This window comes from Lissotriton vulgaris, chromosome 5 (genome assembly GCF_964263255.1).
Source record: "Lissotriton vulgaris chromosome 5, aLisVul1.2, whole genome shotgun sequence".
Classification (NCBI taxonomy): Eukaryota; Metazoa; Chordata; class Amphibia; order Caudata; family Salamandridae; genus Lissotriton; species Lissotriton vulgaris.
Window position 1 is genome coordinate 987,925,518 of NC_141693.1, and position 24,401 is coordinate 987,949,918.

The following is a 24,401-nucleotide window of genomic DNA, read 5'->3' on the forward strand; positions in this document are numbered from 1 at the left end:
CGTAATTTCCAGACAGCTCATACACAGACTCCAACCCATACAGAACAACGTTGCAAGACTTGTACTCAACCTCCCACGTGGCACGCACATCACACCACAACTCAAGAAGCTTCACTGGCTCCCCATTTAGAAGCACAGCCAATTAAACATTTTCGCTCACATATACAAAGCCCTACACAACACAGGACCAGAATACCTGAACAGCCGCATAAACTTTCGCCAAGCCAAGAGACACTTTTACTCAATAAAATTATGTTTCCAATGCTCTGCCTCACTGTCCCTCGCACACACTCCCCGCATTCGCAAAAGCAAAACTGGAGGTCGCTTATTCTCCTACATCACACCCAAGACATGGAATGATCTCAGTCAACACATCAGAGCCTCCTACTCACTCCTTGAGTTCCACAAGAAGCTGAAGACCAGGCTCTTCGTCTAAGCACCTAGGGGACCACACACCTACCCAAGCACCTGGATATCCTCTCAGGTGATTAGTGTGCTATACAAATCAATATAATATAACATGGACCCTTGAGTCACACGATGAGGACAGTTCTCATTTTGACTAACATATTGAGCCTCACTGGCCACTATGTACCATTTATAAAGAGGAGAAGGCTTGCAACTCTTAATCTATGCAGAACACATTCCTGCTTACAATATGGAAAGGTCAAGACTAATGGCATCAGTGTGCATGCTTGCTATCTGTAGGTTTCTCCTGCCTGATGGGAGGCAGGGATTCAACTAATTGCTCTCTTACTTGTCCTCGTTGTAACCAATGAGCGCTTGTAACTGAATGTCTATATGGTGTAATATATTAATCTTCCACTCTAGTACCACAACTGTAAGACTAAGCGGCGTGATCAATATGTTGCACGGGCCTGCCTGCGCCTCATTCTGTAGTAATGAAAGTAATCGCTTCAGGGAATGCTTGTTTCACTTGAACTGTGGAATGAATGTATGTAGATGGTATGAAGAATGAGGCGGTGGATTCACCTGCTCAACAAGGCGTTTAATTACTGGAAGGCCTTCCAGCGCAGAACTGTCACAACCGCTTGTTAGGACACGCTCAAACCCCAAGGATATCAGGGTCTCCAAAGCTACCATGGGGTCATGGACCATGTCAAAGGCTGCAAAAGAAAATGTACATTTCAGAGGGTAATCAAGGGAAAAGTAAACAAGCAAACAGGCTCATAACTGTGCGAATTAGAAATAAATACAATGAAGAGGTGGCCCATCCCACTGCTGCAGAATCTCATGTTCGTGCTCAGCTGTCACTCATACCGCTATATTTTTCCATTCCATTTAAGAAGTCTTTATTCGATTATTTCATCTTAAAAGACGTACGTACAAAATATACATGATAAAATAACAAATTCATATAAAATCAGTTGTAACCGACATTCTTATAATGGGTACAAAACATTAATTCATTGTGACGTTAAAAAAGTATTAAATCAGTTATAACAGACATTCTTATAATGGGTACAAAACAGTAATTAGTAGTACCATGTAAAAAACCCGGAAGACCTAGATCTACAATTAAAAATCACATTTAAATGTTCAAAGGCAAGCCTAGCACTGGCTGTTTTTTAAATACCTAGTTCTAATCACCCACGCCCATCCAAGGAATTTTGCCACACCAATGACAATAAGAGGGGTTAAGTTGGTTCTTAAGATTCTGATAGCCTCAATAGCTGAGCGAGTACCCAAGGATCTGCATACTGGGCTAAGCCATTTGGACCTTGGAGCAGCATACAGTGGGCAAACAAACAAAAAGTGATCAACACTTTCGCTCAGAACTTGACAATGAGGACAACATTCAGACCCACTTGAACACCATTTCTTGGTAAATACCCTTAAAGGCAGCGTACCACATCTAAGTTGATGGAACAATTTACGATCCATTGGTTTGGTGATTAGGTCCCAATATTTTTCAAGCTTGGGGGCATCTTTGAGGTCAATGAACTTACTAGAAAGGATATTGGCAGGCAATCCCTGATGACGGTTTGAGGTCACCCAGTCCCAATACAGTGCTTTTAATATTTTCTTTGTGGGGAAGACTGCTGAATCAGGGGCCACCCAAAGATTACTTAACCCCAAGGCATAAAGTGACGATTTAAGGTCTCTAAACCAACTTATGTTCGATGAGCCAGAGGTAGTTCTAACATCTAGACAGGCCCTAGAATACAGGTTGAGTTCCGGCGTCGTCCATAGGCGCCTCCAGAACGCCAATGGGCGAAATCTAGCCTGCTCCTCAACCGGAAGACATCCTAGATCATACATAAGTGGGATCCTTGGGGTTGACTGCGGCAGACCTGAGGCTACCCTGAGAAATTTGTTTTGGGCTAATCTCAGCGGGTCCAAGTTACTATACCCCCAAAGTTCCGCCCCATGAAGAACAGAGGGAAGAACCTTGGATCCATAGATCTTAATAAGGGGCGAGATAGGCCTAGTAAAGGAGCGTTTATGCTCTTTAATCAGCGCACCTCCAATCTGCAGATGTTTCAAGGCCATAAGCTCAATCTGGGGGGTCCAGCTTAGGGAGTCGCTAAATGTAACTCCTAAATATGTAAACAACTTCAATTGTTCTAAGGGCAAACCCCCCATTGTGACCCTTGCGGAAATCTGATTGTGGCATCTTAAGACCATAAATTCTAGTCTTAGAAACGTTTACCTCCAACTCATGTTCGTGACAGAATAGCTCATACCTAGAGAGGGTCTGCTGAAGACCCTGTCTGGTTTTAGATATTAAGAGGGTATCGTCAGCGAACATGAGTAGAGGTATTTTCATTCCTGCTAATGAAGGGGCATCTGTGGGGTGATTAGCAAAGTAATTGACAACCCTATTATTATATAAAGAAAAAACGGTAGGGGCTAAAACACAGCCTTGCCTAACACCTTTAGCCACGGAAAACCTATCAGTCACCTCCCCAGGTTTGCCCCAGCGCACCTGGGCATAGGTATTCCTATGTAAACTAATTAACAGATTGACAATAGGGGCTGGCATGCCCATATCTAAAAGGCACTTCCATAAACCAGCCCTCGGTACAAGGTCAAAAGCAGACCTGAGATCTACAAATGCTGCATATAGGTTGCCCTTGCCTAAAAAGACCGTCTTCCAGAAAAGTAACATAAAACGATAGGCCTGGTCTAGAGTGCTTACTTGGGACCTAAATCCAGCCTGTAGTGGAGTTAGAATATTTTCTGAATCTATCCAATCATGAATCCTAGCAAGGACAAGACGGGCTATAATTTTTTGTACTGCATCTATTAGGCTGATAGGCCGATAGTTATAAGGAATCGACCTATCACCTTTCTTATATATAGGCAATATTTCAGCCCCAGCCCAGGAATCAGGAACTCTGGCACCAGAGGCCAGAACGTTAACCAACTGTACCAGATATGGAACCCATAGGTCTTGATCCTGGAGGAATAGGTCGGCTGGGTTGCAATCTGGTCCAGGAGCCTTCCCTCTCGGGATAGAATTCAAGACAGATTTCACTTCTATAGAGGTAAACACTAGAGGGTCTGCTGATAATGGCCAACAAATGTTATTTAGAGAACAATCTGGACCCTTAAATTGGTTCCCAAAGTAGCTAACCCACTGTTGTTCACCCACCGATGAAGGGCTCGGCCGATCATCCTGAGACAGGCCCCATCTAAGTAAATGCCAGAACTGCTGGAGATTCTTGGAGCTACATGCATCAGCCAGTGTGGACCACCTTTCTTCATCCCATTTCCCCCTGGCTCTATGTTTCGCTGCGTTGAAAGCCTTCCTACAATCCCTTATGAGGCACAAATCCTTAAGTTTAAGGGCCTTAAACAATTCGGCATGGGTTCGACGACACTCATCATCGAACCAATTTAACCTTTTTGTGCACCCCCTTCCCCCCCTTTTAGTGAGGGATTTAATGAAAAGTTTCTTTAAAGACCCAAACATGAGAGTGTGAGTATCGGTGATTATAGAGTTAATTACCTCCTGAGACTCACATTTGGAAATGTTATCCAGGGAATCGGAAACCAAAGCTCTGATAGTTTTACAGGCTTCAGGATCCGCACTAATTTTTGGCCAACGTACTCTTCTTGTGTCATTAGTGAGTGACATTATCCTGTACGACATTAAGAGCATGATTATCTTGGCCTGCGAAACTTGTGTCCCTTAATTCTACCACTAGGGGATCATGATCACTTTCAGGGCGTGATGTTACCTCCATGTCCACCAACAAGTGCCACAATTTAACATCCAGTAGAACATAGTCGATTCTACTACTATGTCTGCCATTACTAAAAGTATCCTTGCCTATCCTATCAGAGGTTGTTCTACTGTTGAGGGCACGCAAGCCTTGGTCCAAGCACATACCTTTAATGAAAATAGCCACCTGAGACCACCTTTTAATCTGGGCTAGATCCAATTGTGGGATCTCCCAGGCCTGGTCTTCAGGCTCAGAAAAAGAGCCGTCATCCTGGCTCAGGGGTTCAAAACAAGAGTTTAAATCACCCATTACCACCTTTAGCCCTGGATTTGAAGCTGTACTTAAATAGTCGTCCAGGGTAATAAGGGATGGAGAGATCTTACCTCCCTGAATACCCCTGGCATAAATGTTAATCACCAAAATATCCAAGCCACTTGTGGATTTTATACTAACAAGTAGTATGTCCGGACTATCAATAAAGACTTCTTCAACTATGATACCCGCTTTCTGCCTAACCCACACTGTCAGGCCCCCCATGGCATGACCTTTTTGTCCCTTAATAGCCAATTTGCTAAAGGACAAGTAGCCAGTAGGAAACAGTGGTTGGAGTGCCCAGGTCTCTTGGAAGGACCAAACATCCCCTCTACGTATAAAACTAACCCAATCCGGTGTAGACAATCTAGACTCCAGACCTGCTATATTCCAGCTACCCAGAATAGTACCATGTCCGCCTGATAAAGCACGAGATATCCCCTTGTCGAGAGAACACTCAGTATCTTCAGTTGGGATAGCAGCTGCCTGCAATCTAGCAACTCCCATTTTAGCAAGACTGTCACCCAGTTCATCAACTGTACCAGAGCCAGAGAGCTCACCCAAAGTGCTTACTGCTAGGGTTCCAGACTCTATAGTTGCAATTAATGGTTCTACGGGTTCCAGCACCACCATTGGGTCCCCGGACCCATACAATTAGACAGAAGCAACAGTTACATTTTGAGCAGGAAGACCCCTGGGGTCTAAAACTTTACAGAAATCATTCAATTTAGAAACTGCAACCCATGGACTTTCCAGACTGCCCACACCAGCCCTTGTAAGGGTAGTTTGTCAATCAATATGATTCAAATCTGATAGGGGCTCATACAAATTCCTCCGCGGGATGTTCCAAAACTCGTTCTGATGGATGAATTTGCCAGGGTTGTTGAAATTGGGAGGGTGGCTATACTGTTGCCGAGGATTAGGGAAAACATGTGGTGCGGGATAACCCGAGAACTGGGGGTTTGCATTGTGGTTAGCCCAGGACGGTGTATAAGTAGAACTGTTGTATGCTGATTGTGAATAGGCATGATACATGGCTTCAGGGTTGATCTGGGGCCCATTAAATCTGTGGGTGAAGTTGGTCCATTTGAGGGGGTAAGGGTTACTTATAGGACGTGATTGTCCTTGTAATTGACCTTGTGGTTTAACCAGGGACTCGGGGTAGAAATAACTTAGATTCCTCGTGGAAATTCCACCATCGTAGTTTCCCACATACCAGTCGGTGAGGTGGGAAACTACCCTGTGATCCCTGAAATTAATAATCACAATATCTCCCTCAATATCTTTTGGGCGAGGACCCACCCACTTACATCTACGAACTGAAATAATATCACCATTAAGATGGGCCGGAAGTGGTCTGTTGGTCTTCAACCAAAAGATGACCTTATTCTTTAGATTAACATTACTTTCCCTATTACCATTTAGGAGTGGAGGCACACCCGTCATAATAATAACATAATTAGCAGACTCGGGTGGAAGATCTACCATATTCCTGCGATTTAGATTGGGTCTAGAAGTGGATTTGACCAAATGGGCTATTCCTGTGTTGTGGGTTGCCTTACTTCCCGCAGCCGATGGCTTAGTACTTGGTACGCTCGGCTTATCTTTAACAATATTGGAAGCACTTTTTGGAGCGATTGGCACTTGCTGTGTTTTTGGTTTACTATGTGTTGTACTGTTACTGGTGGATCCAGGTTGAATATTCAAGGGAGCAGCAGTAACACTAGGCTTTGGTGAAGGGGCAAGCTGGCCGACCATGCTCGTGGGTAAAGGTGGAACCCCGGTGAGTAAAAGTTGATCCATCTTTTCACCTAATAGCCTTACACGTTCCAGGAGGGGTAACATGTAAGATTTCAGGAGTTTCTCAAAGATATCATAACACTCCTTGTTAAACCCAGTTGAGGTATCCACCGAGGGCGTTGGTAGATGGGGAGACCCAGCGGGAGCCTCAATTACAGGAAGTACCGAAAAATCGGTTAACTGCGTGATTGGGGAGGAGGGACAAGTTTGTTGATCTATACCTTTTCTTTTTACACCACCCTTTTTCCTTTTCTTCCTGGGTGGGGGGCAGACAGCTCGTACTTTTCTAGAGGATTTAGATTCAGGGACATTATTAGAATGGGTCAGCGAATTCCTTCCCTGAGCTTCACTTAAACATGAATGATTAGTAAAGGTTGAATGTAACTCTGGGGCAGCAATCTGCTCAACATGATCAGTAGAATCAATAAAACTACTCCGGACAGGATTTGGACTATTATGACGACCCTCGCTATTCATAAGAGAGCAAACAGGAGAACAATTGGGTACACGAAAAATACTCGGTATTTGGTCAGTGCTTGTTAGGTCCAAATCGATAATCGTTTTCCCTTGTACTGCCAAATCTTGGGAATTGTTAGGTGCAGGCTGAGTGGTCAACAATAAAAGCGGACATGCTCAACCAAAACACACAATTCCTCTTAGAACTTACACGAAAATACACACATTCAAGGTGAACTTATTTTCTCTTGATCTTCCAAGGTGTAAAACTGAAAGCGTTATAGTAGAATCAGTGTCATCTTTCATGGACTCTAGTAATCACCCAAGGGCTGACTGGAATAGCTTGACACAGTAAATTACCTCCCCAAAAAATCCCTCTATCATTGACATTTGAATGTAGGAAGATATCGACACTGAACAACAGGGCTTTTATCAAATTATGAAACTCACCTCGATGGAAAGTGACAGGCAGAGGGCGGGATGCTGCTGGAAATGATGAAACAAAGAGGAAAATCAGCTTTTAATGGCAGTTTTAAATCAGAGCAACCCTTGTTGAGTGGCTAATCAAACTCCAGCTAAAATAGCATTAATTTTGCGGATAACTATCCCTCTTCCGATATAAATCACAACCAGTTCCTCAGACAGGTTAACTTTTTTTTGTTTTAAAACAATATTTATTTTTTTCAACTATAAACCAAAAGACACCATAAACAGCTTACAGGACCGTGGCATATCATGTCTTGTGTAGCTGAGGGAAAAAGAAATCTGCTTAGTGCACAGGTCAGTAAGTAACCTTTAGAAATTCGGCACCTCAGACAGGTTAACTCTACATAGCATTGCAGGTGAAGGCGCTGGGAGCCTCTAAATTCTTACAACCCAAAATGACACCTCAATAACACATTTATTTATTTATTTAGTGCGATTTTTAGAGCGCGCAAATGCCCAGAGGGTGTCTCGGCGCTAACGTAGTAGAACTCTCATTAGTGGAGGAAGTAATTTATGCTGAGAACAACCAGGTTTTGAGTTTTTTTCTAAATTTGAGGAGTGCAGGAGCAGTTTTGATGTGGCGGGGCAGCGTGTTCCAAAGTTTGGCTGTCGCGGTAGAGAAACATCTATCACCCCAATTTGCTCTTCTTGTGCGTGGGACCCTCAGCAAATGGGCTGATGATGAGCGTAAAGCTCTTGAGTGCTCAAGCGGACAGAAGATTTGTTTTAGGAATAGTGGGCCTTGGTTGTGGATGGCTTTGTAGGCTACGCATAAAGCCTTGAATTTGATCCGACTCCTCACTGGGAGCCAGTGCAGCTGTTGGATGTAAGGAGAGATAGATGTGAATTTTGGAATGGTTAGCAGAGTCCTGGCCTCCGCATTTTGCACCGTCTGCAGTTTGTTGAGGACCTTTTGTTGGGCATTTAATAGGAGGGCATTACAGTAGTCTGTTTTTGAGAAAACTAATGTACTGATTAGGGTTTTGCCTGCAGACGGAGGTAGGTATGGGGTTAGCTTTTTAATCTTTTTTAAAATGTGAAAGGATGAGGAGACCACTGAATTGGCATGCTGTTGAAAGGTCATTTTATTGTCAAATATGACTCCTAGGTTGCGTACTTTAGCAACTGGTTCGGGAGGTAGTCCCATCTGAGGTGGCCACCATTGGGGGGACCATTTAGGTTGCAGCCTCCCGAATGTCATCACCTCTGTCTTATCAGAATTTAATTTGAGACAGTTAGATGACATCCAGGAGCTTATTGCCTTCATTCCTTCTTGGAAGTTGGCTGCCACCGAGATGCCATCAGTGCATATTTTGATTGGTGGGTAACTGTGCTAAGCCTCAATGTCATGAGGCAATGTGTCCTGAGACAAGGCACCACAATGAATAACATATATACAGGCAATTTAGTAGGGGCAGACACAATAACTGAGTTCTGGAGTAGAATGAAACATTTAAAGAGATTTACTACAAAAATCCAAAAGGTACGATACAGATATTGCAGAGAGACCATGCATGAGTCATTGCCATGAAAGTAAGGAGTAATAAGGCATAAAGGATAGGACGCAAATTTAAAAAATGATTATGTCTCAATGAGCAGCAAAATTAATAAGAAATCAGACAACATCCCTAGAAGCATCAGAAAGTCTCAGGACAGATTTCTGTCCACAAAATAGAGGGTTTATACAGGAAATCTTCTCATTGAATATAATTAAAACTGCAGATTCAGCATGGGGTGAGCGAAATAGTTACAATATCAGAAAATCAGGGCATGGTTTTATTAAACGTCCTAATGCCTTACCAACTAAGCATTATCCCACTACATGAATATTCATCCAGTCCAGTTATGCTAATGTCAAACGGAGAAGGCAAGACAAACTAGTTACAAAATAACAGTGATCTACTGTGAACACATTCAATACAGTGAGCTAGCAGGAGAGACCCTGGGTGGTTTCAAACATTACTGAGCTCGTGTTGGAATGTTTTTCTCTAGAACAGCAAGAAAAAACACAATTAGCTGCTCTGCTTGACTGTGTGCTGCAGAAATAATAGACAGTGTCTTTGCAGGGGGGGGGGGGGGTAGATGGCTTCTACACCCCACTGAAGTCTAGTTAGCATAAGCCACAAACAAGGCACTTTAACATATAATACATTTGTTTCAAGAGCAAAGGCATCAAATAAGTGTACACATATAAAATCAAGCATAAATCCACATTTTGCACATTGTTAATATTGCACAATTTTTATAAATGCATAGAAACTCCAACACAGGAACGACGGTAATCCGCTCTACATTCACATAAGGGATAAAGGGCTAGATGTAGGTAAATCAGATTTACCGATTCATAAATACTGAATTTTACCGATTCGGTATTCATGAATCGGTAAATCTGATGTAGGTAATTATTCGGTAACAAATACCGAATCATTAGGATTCGGTATTTACCGAATTGGTATTTGCCATTGATTCCTGTGGGCCTTGAAGCCCATAGGAATCAATGGCAAATACCGATTCGGTAATTACTGAATCGGTAAAAATACCGAATTGCCAAGGGGGACAGGGTGTCACTTTGACACCCTGTTGCACCCCTGTTTCTGGCTTGAGTGCCATGTGACACACATACATGCCCTAAGGGCATGTATGTGTGTCACATGGCACAGGTGTACATGCACAGATGTGCATGTACACAGAAATTCGTTATTTACCATGCAATAGTATTACATGGTAAATAACGAATTCTTAGGGGCCTGTGGCACTGTTTGCAGTGCCACCTACATCTGGATTTACAGAATCGGTAAATTGACCGATTCTGTATTTTACCGAATAGGTAAATTTACCGAATCGGTAAATTTACTGATTCTGTAAAATAAAGGCCCCCTACTTTTCAATACCCAAATACAGGTCGGTAACAGCCGAAATCGGCCGTTAACGACCGGTATTTGGTCTCCTACATCTGGCTCAAAGTATCCCCTGCAGTACATTATAAGTATATTACAAGTAACTGTGGAGTGTTGTGAACATATAGAGGAACAAGGCAAAAGTCATGTGCCTTTCTAAAGTCCTAGAACTAGAACTCCGAAGTGGTCTACAATATCTTTATAATGTACAGAAGTGGGTACTTTACTACTTAATATACATATCATAACCCTTCCCAGAAACCAACTAAATCCTTGGTGTGGTGCTTTTCATATGAAAGATCTAGGATGTTTGTAAACATGAATAATAAAAGTAGAATCTCCAGGGGAAATGAAACACACAGAAAAGCAGTTAGATATTTGTTGCAAAAAGATATCCGAATCAGTTTACAAGTCAGATTTCTAAAGAATGCTGCAGCTCAGAAGGTGTGAAACATGCAGAGAGATTTTCTTTCCTATAATTAACTAAAGGGTGGTACAAATAAACATGTTGCCATAAATAGCTGTCTGCTTATCTCTGTTCATCTACAAAAACAGAACAGAAAAAGGAAAAGCCAAATTTCGTTTTTTAAAATGGGACTTCAATTATGTTCAGTAACTTGCCTTTCACCTTGGCTGCTGGTTCTAGAATAAGGCACAATGACGTCAAAAGTCAACTGTAATAGGTTTTTACAGTTTGAGCCCCTAAGTCATTTCTTTATTCCAGAGGACTAGGGAAGTCACAAGTCTGGTAATAGGGATTTAGAGAAGGGTTTTTATGCGGGGACTGCAAGATCCCATGCATTATATTATTATTTTTATTGTTAGTAGTGATAGTCCTTATTGGGAAAAAAATATCGTATATAGATAGGGACATGTATGATGGTGTCACTGGAGTGCTAGAGAAGTCTATGGAATAAATGCGGTTCTCAATATGGAGATTTAGCTGTATCTGGAATGAAAGAATGAAATGAACCCCAAACAGTAACATAAAAATGTTCCTCACTTTGCTATTACTTTGTATGTATTTCATCTTACATGACCAAATTTGGTAACCATTGTATCCTCTCTATTTAGCTTTAATGCCTGTGATTGGATTTCATTATTGATTGCTGTACTGCTTTAATTAACTGTTATTGTTTTCTTTTCTCTTTCTCTTGAATCACTCTTACATTACCCGTATATTTTGTATTGACATCTTGTTTTTTCTAATAAAATTCTTTTTTGAACTAAAAAAAAGTTCCTCACTAAAAAGGCAGTAACTTTCTTTTTTTAAATATTTTTTTTATTGAGAATTCATGATACACAGTGAAAACCAATTTACAAAATTAGAGGAAAGAAGACAGAATGCAAAATAGACAGCCAACCATAATTATAAAGGCAAAAGTATGAAATGCGTTACTTACCTGTAATGCAGTTATCCAGTATTGGTATCTTTCATAGATTCACATGCCTGAATCATTCCCCGTCGTCGGGGTGGGAGTCCCCAGTATATAAAATAGTAATGTCCTAAAGACATATATACACTAATAGGCCGGAGGCCTCACATTAGTAACCTATCTGAGTTCTTTTGTAAAAAAGGACCAAACTTTGGCCAGGAGCCAATCAGCTACTACCACCCTCTAGAACCTTCCTGGAAGGAGCCCCAGTCCCTCAGATTTTCGTAGGCACAGTGCTAAGTAGTACCTACTGAGAGAACCAAGGTGAGCCCTTCCAGGGGAGGCGGGTGGGTTGCATGTGAATCTATGAACGATACCAATACTGGATAACTGCAGTTACAGGTAAGTAACGCATTTCTTATCCAGTATTATGGGTATCTTTCTTAGATTCACATGCCTGAATCAGAGTAGCAAGTAGTAGACAGCACATTTCGCATAATATAGTATGTAAGACACTTGATAATAACTTATCAATAGTGCAAAAGAATAAACTGCAAACAGTAGCAGGATAAGAAATGTGCAATTAGGAAATTGGAAAGGTGGGATGAAAGGAAGAAGGCTCACCTCTAATGAAATAGATGACGGAGCACCGCCTGTCCCACTGCTGCATCATTCATAAGTTCCGAATCCAAGCAGTAGTGCTTGGTGAACGTATGTGGTGTCTTCCATGTCGCTGCTCTGCAAATTTCGACAATGGGCACCCCAGAAAAGAGCGCCATGGAGGTGGAAACCGCTCTAGTGGAATGAGCCCGAACTTTGGCGGGCAGAGGATGACCCGCCTGTTGGTGGCAGAAGGCGATAGCCGCAGAGATCCACCTTGAAATGCTCTGCTTTGTCAATGGTAGGCCCTTCCTGGGCCTGCTGAAGGCAATAAATAATTGGTTGGACTTGAGAAATTGTTCTGTTCTATGCAGGTAGAATTTCAGACATCTTTTCAGATCTAAGGAATGTAGAGATCTCTCTGCTGTTGAAGATGGATTAGGGAAGAAAGATCTCAGGACAATAGGTTCGTTTAGATGAAAAGCAGACAGAACATTTGGTATGAATTTGGGGTTAGTCCGTAGAATGACTCTGTCCTGTTTAAACTGAAGGAACGGGTCCTGAATACAGAAAGCCTGCAGCTCACTCACCCTCCTTACTGACGTGAGAGCCAGCAAGAGAGCTGCTTTCCATGACAAGTATTTGAGATCCGCTTTATGCATCGGCTCAAAGGGGTGTTTCATCAACTGCGCCAGGACACTATTGAGCTGCCATGTAGGTGGTAAAGGTCTCACTGGAGGATAAGTCCTGAATAAGCCTTTCAGAAACTGCTTGACCAGTCTATTGGACCATAGGGAAACACCAGACGAAGAGCGTCTGAACCGGGATATGGCTGCCAGGTGGACCTTGATTGAGGCATGAGCCAGTCCCGAGTTGGCCAGGTGAAGCAGGTAGGGCAGCAGCTGTGCCGGAGATGACGAGAACGGGTGCAGTTTGTTAGCTTTACACCATAAACAGAATCTTTTCCACTTAAGAGAATATGTCTTATTGGTACTGTCAGCCCGGGCCCGGGCTAAGATGACCCTGCAGTCCTGAGGGATATCTAAGTCCTGGAATTCTCTGAACTCAGGAGCCAAGCCGATAATCTGAGAGATGTCAGATCTGGATGCTGGACTTGCCCCTGGTTCATAGTGAGGAGATGCGGGTAAGGCCTGAAAGGAATCGGAGGATCCAGCGATAGAAGGTGGAGTTCTGTAAACCAGTGTTGGCGTGGCCACGCTGGGGCGATTAGGATCAGTGTGCAATGCTCCGCTTTCAGTTTCCGAAGGACCCTGGGGATCAGGGGAAATGGAGGAAAGGCGTAAGCAAATACGTTCCACCATGAGATCGCAAATGCATCCCCTAGAGATCCTTTCTGGGGAAGCCAGCTTGCATAATGTTGGCATTTTGCGTTCTTCTCCGTCGCAAATAGATCCAGGTGAGGTCTGCCCCATCGGGAGAATACTGCCTCGAGAGCATGTTGGTCGAGCTCCCACTCGTGGCAAATGGAGTGTTGCCTGCTTAGAGAGTCCGGCAGGGTGTTGTCTGCTCCTGGGACGTACTCCGCTCTCGCTGCGATTCTTGAGACAACGTCATGGATCGAGTTCCCCCTTGCTTGTTTAAGTAGTGCATTGTGGTGGTGTTGTCCGTCCTCACAAGCACTGGGGAGTTCCTGATTCTGGGCAGGAAAGCTCGAAGAGCCAGGTATACTGCCCTCAACTCTAACAGGTTGATGTGGAGCAGTTTTTCGGCTGGTGACTACTGACCGTGTATCTGGAGTTCCTGCAGGAATGCACCCCATCCTTCCAATGAGGCATCTGTTGTTATCACGTGTGGGGAGATTGGAAGTAGGAATGGTAGGCCCTGGTTCAGGTTTTTTGTTTGAAGCCACCAGTGAAGGGCCTTCACCATGCACGGAGTGATCCTGAGTAGATCGTCGAATGATCCCGTACACTGGAGCCACTGAGATGATAACGTCTCCTGTAAGGGCCGCATACGGAGGAGGCAGTGTGGTATTAGGAGGATGTTGGAGGACTTCATTCCTAGCAATGGCTTGAAAAGTCGCACCTTGATGGTCTTTTTAAGCTGAATGTGTGCTGCCAGCGACCTCAGTTTGGCCTGACGCTCCTGTGATGGAAAGGCCTTCTCCTGATGCGTGTCTAGAATTGCTCACAGGAAAGTGAGGCGTTGAGAGGGCTGCAATACTGACTTTTCCTGGTTGAGTGTAAGTCCTAGACTCTCGAAGAGCTGAAGACAGGCGTTGGAAGACCGTTTCACGCCTTCTAGAGTGGGAGACTTGATGAGCCAGTCATCCAGGTAGGGGAATACCTGATGATGTTGCTGGCGAAGTTAAGCTGCCACTGCAGATAGGCATTTTGTAAAATTGCGTGGCCCCGACTTCAGGCCGAATGGCAACACTCTGAACTGGTAATGTCTGTCCGCCACAGTGAACCTTAGGAATTGGCGGTGACTTTTGTGGATGAGTATGTGAAAATAGGCGTCCTGGAGGTCTAAGGACACCATGAAATCCCTGGAATTGAGTAGTTGTAACACCTCTTGAATGGATACCATCTGGAACGATTGTTTTTTGAGGTATGTGTTGAGTTTCCTTAGATCCAGTATAGGTCTCCATTTCTTCTCCTTTTTTCATATCACGAAGAACCGTGAACAGAATCTCTTCTGGAGGGGAATCCGCCTGTGCCTGGTCTGGGGATGCTGGATGTGAAATGATGTAGTCATTCCACTCGTCATCCTGTATTTCTCCCTCTTTCTGTTGACCCTCCTCGTCTTCTTCCACTGCTTTCTCTTCATCTGAAGATTGTTGTGGAAGCAAAGATACAGGATCTGGAGTAAATACCAGCGGAGGTGGTCTAGTGCGAGGAGTAGGCGCTGGTGCTACGGTTTGTGGAGGCACTACTGGAGGTGGCGGAGTAGGCTTCCCGAAGAGAAGCTCGCCGTCGAACGGCATGTTCAGTACCTTGGCTTGGACTTCCGGCCGGAAAGATGTAGCTTTCAGCCAGCCTTGGCGCCTAAGGACAGCCGCCCCTGCCAGCTGGCGAAATCCTGTAGAGGCGATATCCATAGCCACATCAATAATCTGTGGCGGACCGCTCTCCTTCAAGAAGGATCTTCTTGGCCTCTTCTTTCTGCTCCTCTGGCAGTGTGCCTAGGTATGGGGCAACAGCTGACCACATCTGGCGATTGTAGCGTCCCAAGAGCGCAAGCTAGTTTGCCGCCCTGACGTTGATGGCCGACATCGACGAGAATCTCTTCCCGATGTTATCAAGTTTACGGCCTTCCTTGTCCGGAGGCGCAGTCAGTGCGGCAGCCGGGTTGTTGGATTTCCGCTGCGCGGCCTGTGTAATCAGTGAGTCCGGTTTAGTATGGCCTGTAAGGCATGCCGGAGCCGTGTCCGGGGCCTTATATTTCTTATCAAGTCTGGTCGGCACTAGAAGTAGAGATGAGGGGTTTTGCATTATCTTTATCCCCTGGTCCCAGATGTAGTCAATAATAGGGATTGACCGGACCGTCTTCTTGAATGGCTCCTTAAAGTCATATTAGAAGCAGTCCTGAGGTTGCGTCGATGGCTTTTTCGTCGAAGACATCGTCGACGAGGTGTTAGTCGACATCAATGGGACTTTGTCGACGACGATCGTTTCGACTTCGTCGACGAAGGAGCTGTCGTTGACGTCTTTTGACAGGAATAACAGATGTTATAGACCTACCCGACGACGACGAAGTTGAAGTAGACGTCGTCAAGGTGGTGAAGGCTGATGCTGTCGACGTAGAGATGGTGACTGTTGACGCGGTCACAGGCATGGCAGAAGACACCAGCACAAGCTTCTTAAAGGTGGTTTCCTGAAAAGAAGTTTTAACTGCCATGGTTTTTGGACGACCCTCTGAAAACTTTGGCGTCTTCTTTTGAGGAGGCATGCTAGACGGACCTGGAGATGTCTGTCTCGGCCTTTTAGAAGAGGAGTGTGAGCTCCTAAAGGAACACTCGCTCTCACCTGAGGAGACTGCTTGATCCTTGTCCTTCAGTCTCTGAAGCCACAGAAGCAGGAGTCCCTCTCTGTCTTTAAGAGTCTTGACAGAGAAAGTGCGGCAGACCTTACAGTCTTTGGCAGAATGGTCAGGGTAGAGACAGTAGAGGCAGTCTTCATGTTTGTCATCTACATATAGTCTCAGCTTACTACACGAGGCACAAGGTCTAAAGAGCCCTTTTTTAGGAGTGGTAGACATAGTAGGCTCTAGCCCTCCTTCACAAGAGTAAATATGAAGAGAAAAATATGGAATAAATCCAGAAATACCAGAAACCTGAGCAGGGCTCAGTGAAGACTCCCTTAGCACGACGTGCAGTAGAAAATCTGAGGGACTGGGGCTCCTTCCAGGAAGGTTCTAGAGGGTGGTAGTAGCTGATTGGCTCCAGGCCAAAGTTTGGTCCTTTTTTACAAAAGGACTCAGATAGGTTACTAATGTGAGGCCTCCGGCCTATTAGTGTATATATGTCTTTAGGACATTACTATTTTACATACTATATACCGGGGACTCCCACCCCGACGACGATTCAGGCATGTGAATCTATGAAAGATGCCCATAATACTGGATAATGCGGAATCGATTTGGCTGCATACATAAATTAATATCTGATTAAATTGATTCATTTAAATGTTAATAAACCAGTAAGATACGATATCATATATTTTTGAGACATTTTGAGGGCCGGATTAGCTCGCTACACTCTGTTTGCCCGCCAAGCGGCCACTGGTGCCCAAATCTTCAGTCCCAGTTCTTTTGTTTTTTAGGTCTCGCGACCTATCAATGCGCGCATGCGCATTGAGCGGAGCGAGAATTCAAGTGCTCAAAATGCTCGTCAAACCAAGGGCTTTTTGGTGCGGTTTTCTTTGAGTTCACGTGAATCACGTGACCAAACAAGCACGCGCATCAGCCTCCCTCCCTACGGCCGCCACCGAAGGGCTTCTCCCAGCGTGTGCTCTCCGGCTTCTCCTCCCCTAATTATTCATGGCTGGCCGGTGGCCGGCCGTACTTTCAGTTTCCCGGCCGCTCTTGTTTGTTTACAGCTTCAGCGCGAGGCACACGCATTTGTTCACATTTTTCTACCAGGTGTCCACTTTTCTTCTCTTTTAGCATGCCCATTCTTACTTTTAAGAATGCCCATCTAGGCTCTTTAATGGACTGGCAAAGTCAAGTTGGTCGATCTAAAGTTTCTGAAGAGGTTAGTCCAGATACCTCATTCCCATCACACTTTAGTCCCCTGCCCTGAGGCACGCATCACTTGCCCGCTGCCATTAGCCACGCATCACTTGCTCTTCACCACACTGTGCCTTGCTTGAACATCTCTGTGCCCACCTTTCACGATATTCATTTACTTGACATCTCACGCTTTCTGGGCATAATATAATGTCTCTGTCCCTATTCATAAAATATGAAATATTTTTTGCAAGGTGACAAAGTACCTTGTGGATTGACGTATTATTTGTGGCGCGGTGTGGGCGAGAACTTCAATGATTCTCATCTAAGTCTACCAGTTCATTACCCTGCACTACAGAAACGAAACGAGTTTTTGCTTTCGCCGCTGCAGATTGGCCTACTTGTTGCTCATGAAGTTCCAACATGCGCTTTGACCGAGTTAGTAAAGAACGTCTGTACTGAAGGGTGTATTAGCTCCAATTACTCAGCTTTACGGCTTGTTAAAGTTCAGAACAAAATACCCTCCAGGCTACGAAGTGCTGTATTTTTTCAGGTCCCCGTCCAATCACGATATATTGAGGTGACTGAAGACAGGCGTTCCAGCAACACAATTTTTGCAGATTATTTTGCTGCATGAATTCTGTTCCACTATTTCCAGTACCAAAATCTAAAATGTAATTGAAGCTGAATGAGATTTTGATTAGTCATTACACACAATCTTTCTTATAGTGTAAGTTCTGCAGTTAGTCTGTGAATTGACAATGCTGCCTTTCGAGATTGGAACGTTACTGTTTTTCCTGCATGAACCATAAATCGATTTATACCCTCGCCGTCTGAAATGTAGTTAAAGCCTAGTGCCACTTTGATTTGATTCTATCACCTATTGTAATTACAATTTACTTTGACTAATGATGCCTTTCTGGGATGTGTGTGCCCCTTTTTTTGCCCTTATTAACTATATAGTTATTTCATTTTCATTCACTGATAATATGTAGTTTCTCCAGTTAGGGCACTTTATTTGAGAGACTAAATCCTTTTGCAGATTTTAATTTTGAATATCCCCGAGTTTTTCAATTTTTTCATGTTGATTTTTGTGTAGCTCAGTTAACAGCCTTTGTAGTTTTATGCTGAAGATTTTGCATCCTGCGCTTTTCATACCTCTTGCGAGGCCTGAAGCGATTTGACATGGTAGTGGTATGTGATGGAATCTTCAGCCACACAGGATGGCAGTCTATTTTTTATTTTGAGAGCGAGAGTACCTGCACTTCTTAAGAGCAGCACTTTAAATATCCCGTTAAAATTAATTTTCACCACAAAAGCCCAATAGCCCTGGTAAAGATGTGCACCACTGAGGTACCCCAGGCACATTTAGGATTTTATCCCACAGTCGAGGTAAGACTAGAGGCGGTGGGTGCACGTGTCACAAGGATGCCTCCTGTTAATTCAATGATCGCAACAAAACTGCAGAATCTCGCAATAGCTGCTCAGGCGGAGCCACTATAAACACGACTTTAGCAAGCAAACGCGGATCTCTCTAAAAAATGTTAATCAATCATAGACGTGCTTTGCCCTGTCAGTCTGCGAGAGAACTGCAACCTGCATAAAATCTCAATGGCGTCAGCCTATTCTACCTATAGTGACCCAGTTATTTCCACATGTCCTCTGAGCGGTTTGTTTACAAACATAGGCGATGATGTCTCATGCGTACTCAAACCTAAGATTTGCCTTAGTCTGCTGTTAGTTGCACTGTCATAAGCAGACGCAGAACGGGGTTTATTCAGCTATGTGTGCATAGTTTCTCTGGCGAGGCGACTTATGTTTACAGCGTTGCATTGCCACTATCTAATGTGGTTACTAACTGTGGCGTAACAGAAAATGAATTGCCCGCCCGTACAATGTAAAGAGTACCCTCGAGTTACTGATGTGTGTAAACGGATGTTCGCAAAATAGTGACGTTTCCACTAATTATTGAATCAATACGTTCTTGCCTATTTGGTAAACTCTGCTTTATTCCTGTGCTACTATATGTATGTATGCTCAATGCTCATACAAAATGCATTTCCGTCTTGGAAGCTCAGCCGTCGTGTGTGTGCGCTCAGCAATGTGTTGTCTTGCTCTCCAGCCCTCTCATCCTGCAGTCGCGGGCAGCGCTTATCAGTGCTGCGCACAGTCTCAAACCCGGGCCTCACGTCGTCAGTCTCTATGCAGGAGGGTCTCTGCGGGCGCTCTGCCTCTATTGCGTTTGTAAGAGCTTCAGGTCGCCTGTGTCGGAGTAAACCTGTAAGACGCGGGAATGCGGAATATCGTGTACTGACAGGCACATACTTTTCAACGTGTCACCTGTACAATGCGCTGTGTTTTCCCAGCGTGTCCTTAAAATAAAGTGCCCTGAAGTAACATGTTGATGCTACAGAGGACAGTGAAATAAAAATATCATTATTGTTCTCCTGTCTCGTCAGGGGACATCTGTACCTAATACAGCGATAGAGGGTGTTCGAAGTGCTTATGCATCAGCTCTGAAGTGACGTCCTACGAGTCCGGGTCATCATTTGTCTTTTTGTTGTAAATCCCATCACTAAAAAACATTGTTGTGCTAAACAGCTTTACTTGCTTTATCAGAGAGCCCGCTCTCGCCCTAGACCTCTCTGTTATCCTGCCAGTATCTTGTAATGCACACTGCTCCAGAACTAGCAGCTGCTTCGGGAAAGCATCCTCTCCGTCAGCCTAGACATGACCCCGTGGGAGCACGGGGGCCTTCTATGGGGAGTGGCGGGGAAAATGCCCCAAACGACGAAAAAAGTACCTTCTCCACAGCAGGGCCTCGAGCTCTCCTTGTGAATCTGCTATTGGGCACATATTCCACGTGTGTGGGAGGAGACTGGTCTGTCCCATGGTTGCTAAACGTAATCTCCTTTAATAAACTGTTAAAAAGTCAGCTGTTTTAATATGTCAGTGCCAATAGGTAATTGTTTCATTGTGTGCACTACACAAGTGCGAAAAACAGAAACACACTTGTTATCTAGTTATAAATGTTCCTATTACTAAAAGGTCACCTTGGCTAATTTTTACAGAAGGATTTGATTTTCTTTACACTTGCACAGAATGCAGCATCAGAAAATGTATTTGGCTAATTAGAAACAGTCACTACGATTATGTAGCTCCCTTTATGAAAAGAACTCACCTCTTGGCACTGGAAGTGTTTCTTATTACATCCTAACTTATTGATACTCCTTTTATTGGCTAACATTCCACGTGTTTGCAATATACTAAGATACTCAGCCGTTGGGTGTGTGTGCTCAGCAATGTGTTGTCTTGCTCTCCAGCCCCTCAGCCTGCAGTCGCGGGCAGCGCTTATCAGTGCCGCGCGCAGTCTCAGACCCGGGCCTGACGTCGTCAGTCTCTATGCAGGAGGGTCTCTGCGGACGCTCTGCCTCTATTGCGTTTGTAAGAGCTTCAGGTCGCCTGTGTCGGAGTAAACCTGTAAGACGTGGGAATGCGGAATATCGTGTACTGACAGGGCGCAGAGGTGAGCCCCGCCGCTCACTCTCGATCAACAACTTCACGAGCGGGCAGACTCAATAATGAGGTTATCGCAGGGATATTTTTGATGATGGAGCAGTTTCTAACATCTGCAAAAAGTCAAACATCTGTTTTCTTCAAGTAGCTACACATTATTCATGCTGCGGAAATGCTTAGCCCCCTTCCTCCAGGAAGAAGAAGGCTTACTGATTGCTAAGGCAGGGAGCTGCGCCAGGGACACACCGCTCTGACCTTGCAAGCCTCACTGCCTGCATGCCGGGGCTGTCGTGTTTATGTTTTTTCCCCCTTGCAACAGAAACATTGCCCTGCATCTCAAACATCACTAGAAAAGTCGATTTCCTACTCGTTGATGCATTTTAGAAGCACTGTTTCGGTAATGTACTTTGTCATGCATAGAAACACGTCAGCAGTGTTCTACTGACTAGCGAAAAATAGACATTTTAGTTGCCCTCTCTTCTCATCAAACTAATGAGCGCGCTTGATGCAATGGACATCCCCAGGGACGTCATGACTTCGAATATTGCTCCAGTGCCTATGCAGCAAATAGTTCTTGCATGCATTTAAACTATCTACATAGCGTGTCAGGCTCCACTGAGAAAGCAACTTCAAGGCACATTGTTCACCGCCTCACCAGTCGCTCCAAAACGGAAAACATCGATCATACAAAGGACTACTAAAATCTCCCTTTTGCCTTATTTGTTTTTACTAACGCAAACTGCTATTGTAACATAAGTATCAGTCAAGCACCGGGGGTAACTAGTCCGCGGTGGTATGCCCTGAGACGTAAACTAAGTGTGCGCCTAGAGTTAAAAGTATTGGCATTGTAAATCACAAAACATAAATATAAAATGTAATTTACAAAACCAATAGCTCCAACTTTCCTACTGCGAGACCTATTGGCAACGCCAGTGCTTGTTTACCCTTAAGTTCGTACAAGGCCGCCTCAACATTATGTATTCCTAGGAATCTAGACATCCACATTTGGAAGGTTGGGGCCTCAGTATCTTTCCAGGCAGCTGAGATTAAAATACGAATCACAACTGTGGAGATAAAAACTAAAGCTTCAGTCTCGATATTTACATTCAGTTTACTTTCACATCCTATGATCATGAGTGTTGGGGACAGGGTTATTTTGACATCTAACAACCCCTCCCAAAAGGCAGTTACTTTCAAAGTTGAGAATTTCTGCTGTAGCGTTTCCTCTTAAAAACTTGAATACAAAATTGGTAAAAACATTAATACAGTTCTTCCATTCAATCACCGTACACATAAGAAATGGCCATAAAGTGCTAGTGCAAATAATTTGTGCAATTGTTAGAACAAAACCATACTAGAGACCCACACACATATAATAAAATAACTTATTAAAACAGAAGCTAGAGCTTCATTGTTAATAAAATTACAATGAAATGTGTTCAATCATGGGACATAATTAATAAATCTTATTTTGTTTCCAAAAAAGGGGAAGGACCATATACTGGGTTCAACCATTAGAGATCGGGCTCCAAAAACTTCCTTCTTATGCACCACATGGAAAATAAATAATGGGAGACTGAATAGACAATTGGGGGTGCAACTCAGTTTTGAGTATTCTAAAAGCCTCATTAGAGGGTCTTGTGCCCATATTCTTACATACTTGTACTAACCAGCGTCGCCTAGGTGTCCTGTAAGAGTGGCAGTGGAAGAAAACGTGCACCTCCGTTTCCTCTACTTCACCACAGGCAGGGCATTCAATCGTATCATGGTCCCCCCAATTTTTAACAAACGAACGAAGTGGGAGGCACCCATATCTAAATTGTAAAAACAAATTTTTGGCCAACGCTGGTTGAATACTATCCAAAATGGTCTCGGCCCAATAAGTACTTTTAACTGTAAGAAAAGCATGTCAGCCGACCACTTGTACCGTTACTCATCAGATTGGACAGCAGATGTTCCCTGTAAGTCTCACCCAGAGCCTTCCTAGTAATGGATTGTGACACAATTCGAGGCTCCCCCCACAAATCCACCTGACCCAGTTCCCCACATAGCAACTTTAGATGTCTCAGCCAAGGTATCTTACCCGCCACGTTCAGCCTTAATATCTCAGTTAATTCCTCTCTATACGGGGCTAACTCGGGAGTGCTCCATAAGCGTCTCCAGAAGGTTAGCGGTCTTAGTGCAGCTTCCTCACAAATGGTCCTAATTCCCAGATCCATTTGCAATGGAATTAGGGGTGTACTTATTGGGAGGCTAAAGAGCTGTCTAATGAACGCATTCTCTGTGCGTTCTAGAGTTAATGGCGAAGAATGCCCCCAAATTTCGGCACCATAAAGTGCAGCACTTTTTGCCTGTGCCCTATAGGCTTCCATGGGCGGAAGAACCTGCTTTTGTGTTGCTTTTTTAAAGAATTTTTGGATGCCTCCCGAAACCTGGGTTAATTTCAAGTTAGCCTTGCTGGTCTGCGCTCCCCAGTCCATTTTCTCTGTCAGAGTAATACCAAGGTAATCAAACACTACAAATCTTTCAAGAGGTTGACCCTTCAGGGTCGGGTTATTACGTGAACTTTTGCCCCCATTAAATACCATAAACTTTGTCTTTTGGAGATTAATCGTCGAGAGTCCTCTGGATGCCCATAGGGGAATTCGCGAGCAATACTGTGTCGTCTGCAAACATCAGGGCAGGTACACTGCGCCCTGCAAGCTTGGGGGTATCAATATTGGGGCCTTTATTCAGATGATTTATAAACCCGTTAACAAACAGGGAAAAAAGAGTTGGGGCGAGAACACATCCCTGGCGAACACCTCGTTCTACTGGGATGGGGGGAAGTTAAATTGCCATATTTGCCATATCTAATTTGTGCATAATTACCCTCATGCAAACGAGCAAACATATGGCAGAGATATTCCGGGACCCCCATCTCGAAGAGAATCAACCACAGCTTCTCCCTGGGGACCAAGTCGAATGCAGATTTCAGATCTACAAAGATCAAGTACAGAGGGCCACCCTCGATACTCACAATCTTCCAGTGAATCATTTGAAGTCTGAATATCTGATTGACTGTCGAGACCCGTGCTCTAAAGCCTGCTTGGAGGGGTGTTAAGATGTTAAATTCCTCCATCCAGCTATGTATTCGCTCCAGTAAAACACGGGCAAATATTTTTTGGGTCACATCCAGGAGGCTAATGGGACGATAGTTCAGGGCCAAAAGAGGGGATCCCTTTTTGAAAATAGGTAAAATTTCAGCACCAGCCTATGTGGAGGCATAATCATACCCTCCATTATAGCATTAAAAAGCTGGTTCAGATAAGGGGTCCAAATAGTAACTTCACTATGAATGAGATCTCCGGATATTCTTTGAGCCCCGGTGCTTTATTGGGAGCTATTTTCTCCAGTGCAAGGGTTACTTCACTGAGTTGTATTCGGGGCCCTGATATCCCCGTTGGTTCCAGTTGTCACCCCCGCCAATGCCAGAGGACCCATTGACAGATGTGGAATACAGGGGTTTGAAGTGGGCTATCCAGGCGTCCTCACTAATGTTAGGCTCTATAGCCGATTTATATTGCCTGGAGCCC

The 24,401-nt window shown here is 44.2% G+C and overlaps 1 protein-coding gene across 7 annotated transcripts in view; it reads right to left on the reverse strand.

Moving 5' to 3' along the window:
* Positions 1–24,401, reverse strand: part of CUTC (cutC copper transporter) — a 342,323-nt gene that overhangs the window by 61,307 nt on the left and 256,615 nt on the right. For 5 of the 7 annotated variants that reach the window (XM_086922591.1, XM_086922593.1, XM_086922590.1 and 2 more), the window contains 2 exons: positions 7,212–7,247; positions 994–1,127 (listed from right to left, as the gene is read on the reverse strand). In XM_086922591.1, coding sequence (XP_086778717.1) covers positions 994–1,127; positions 7,212–7,247 — 170 coding nt within the window. The remainder of the gene's footprint in view (positions 1–993; positions 1,128–7,211; positions 7,248–24,401) is intronic. The other 2 variants (XM_086922596.1, XM_086922595.1) reach the window with 1 other exon arrangement.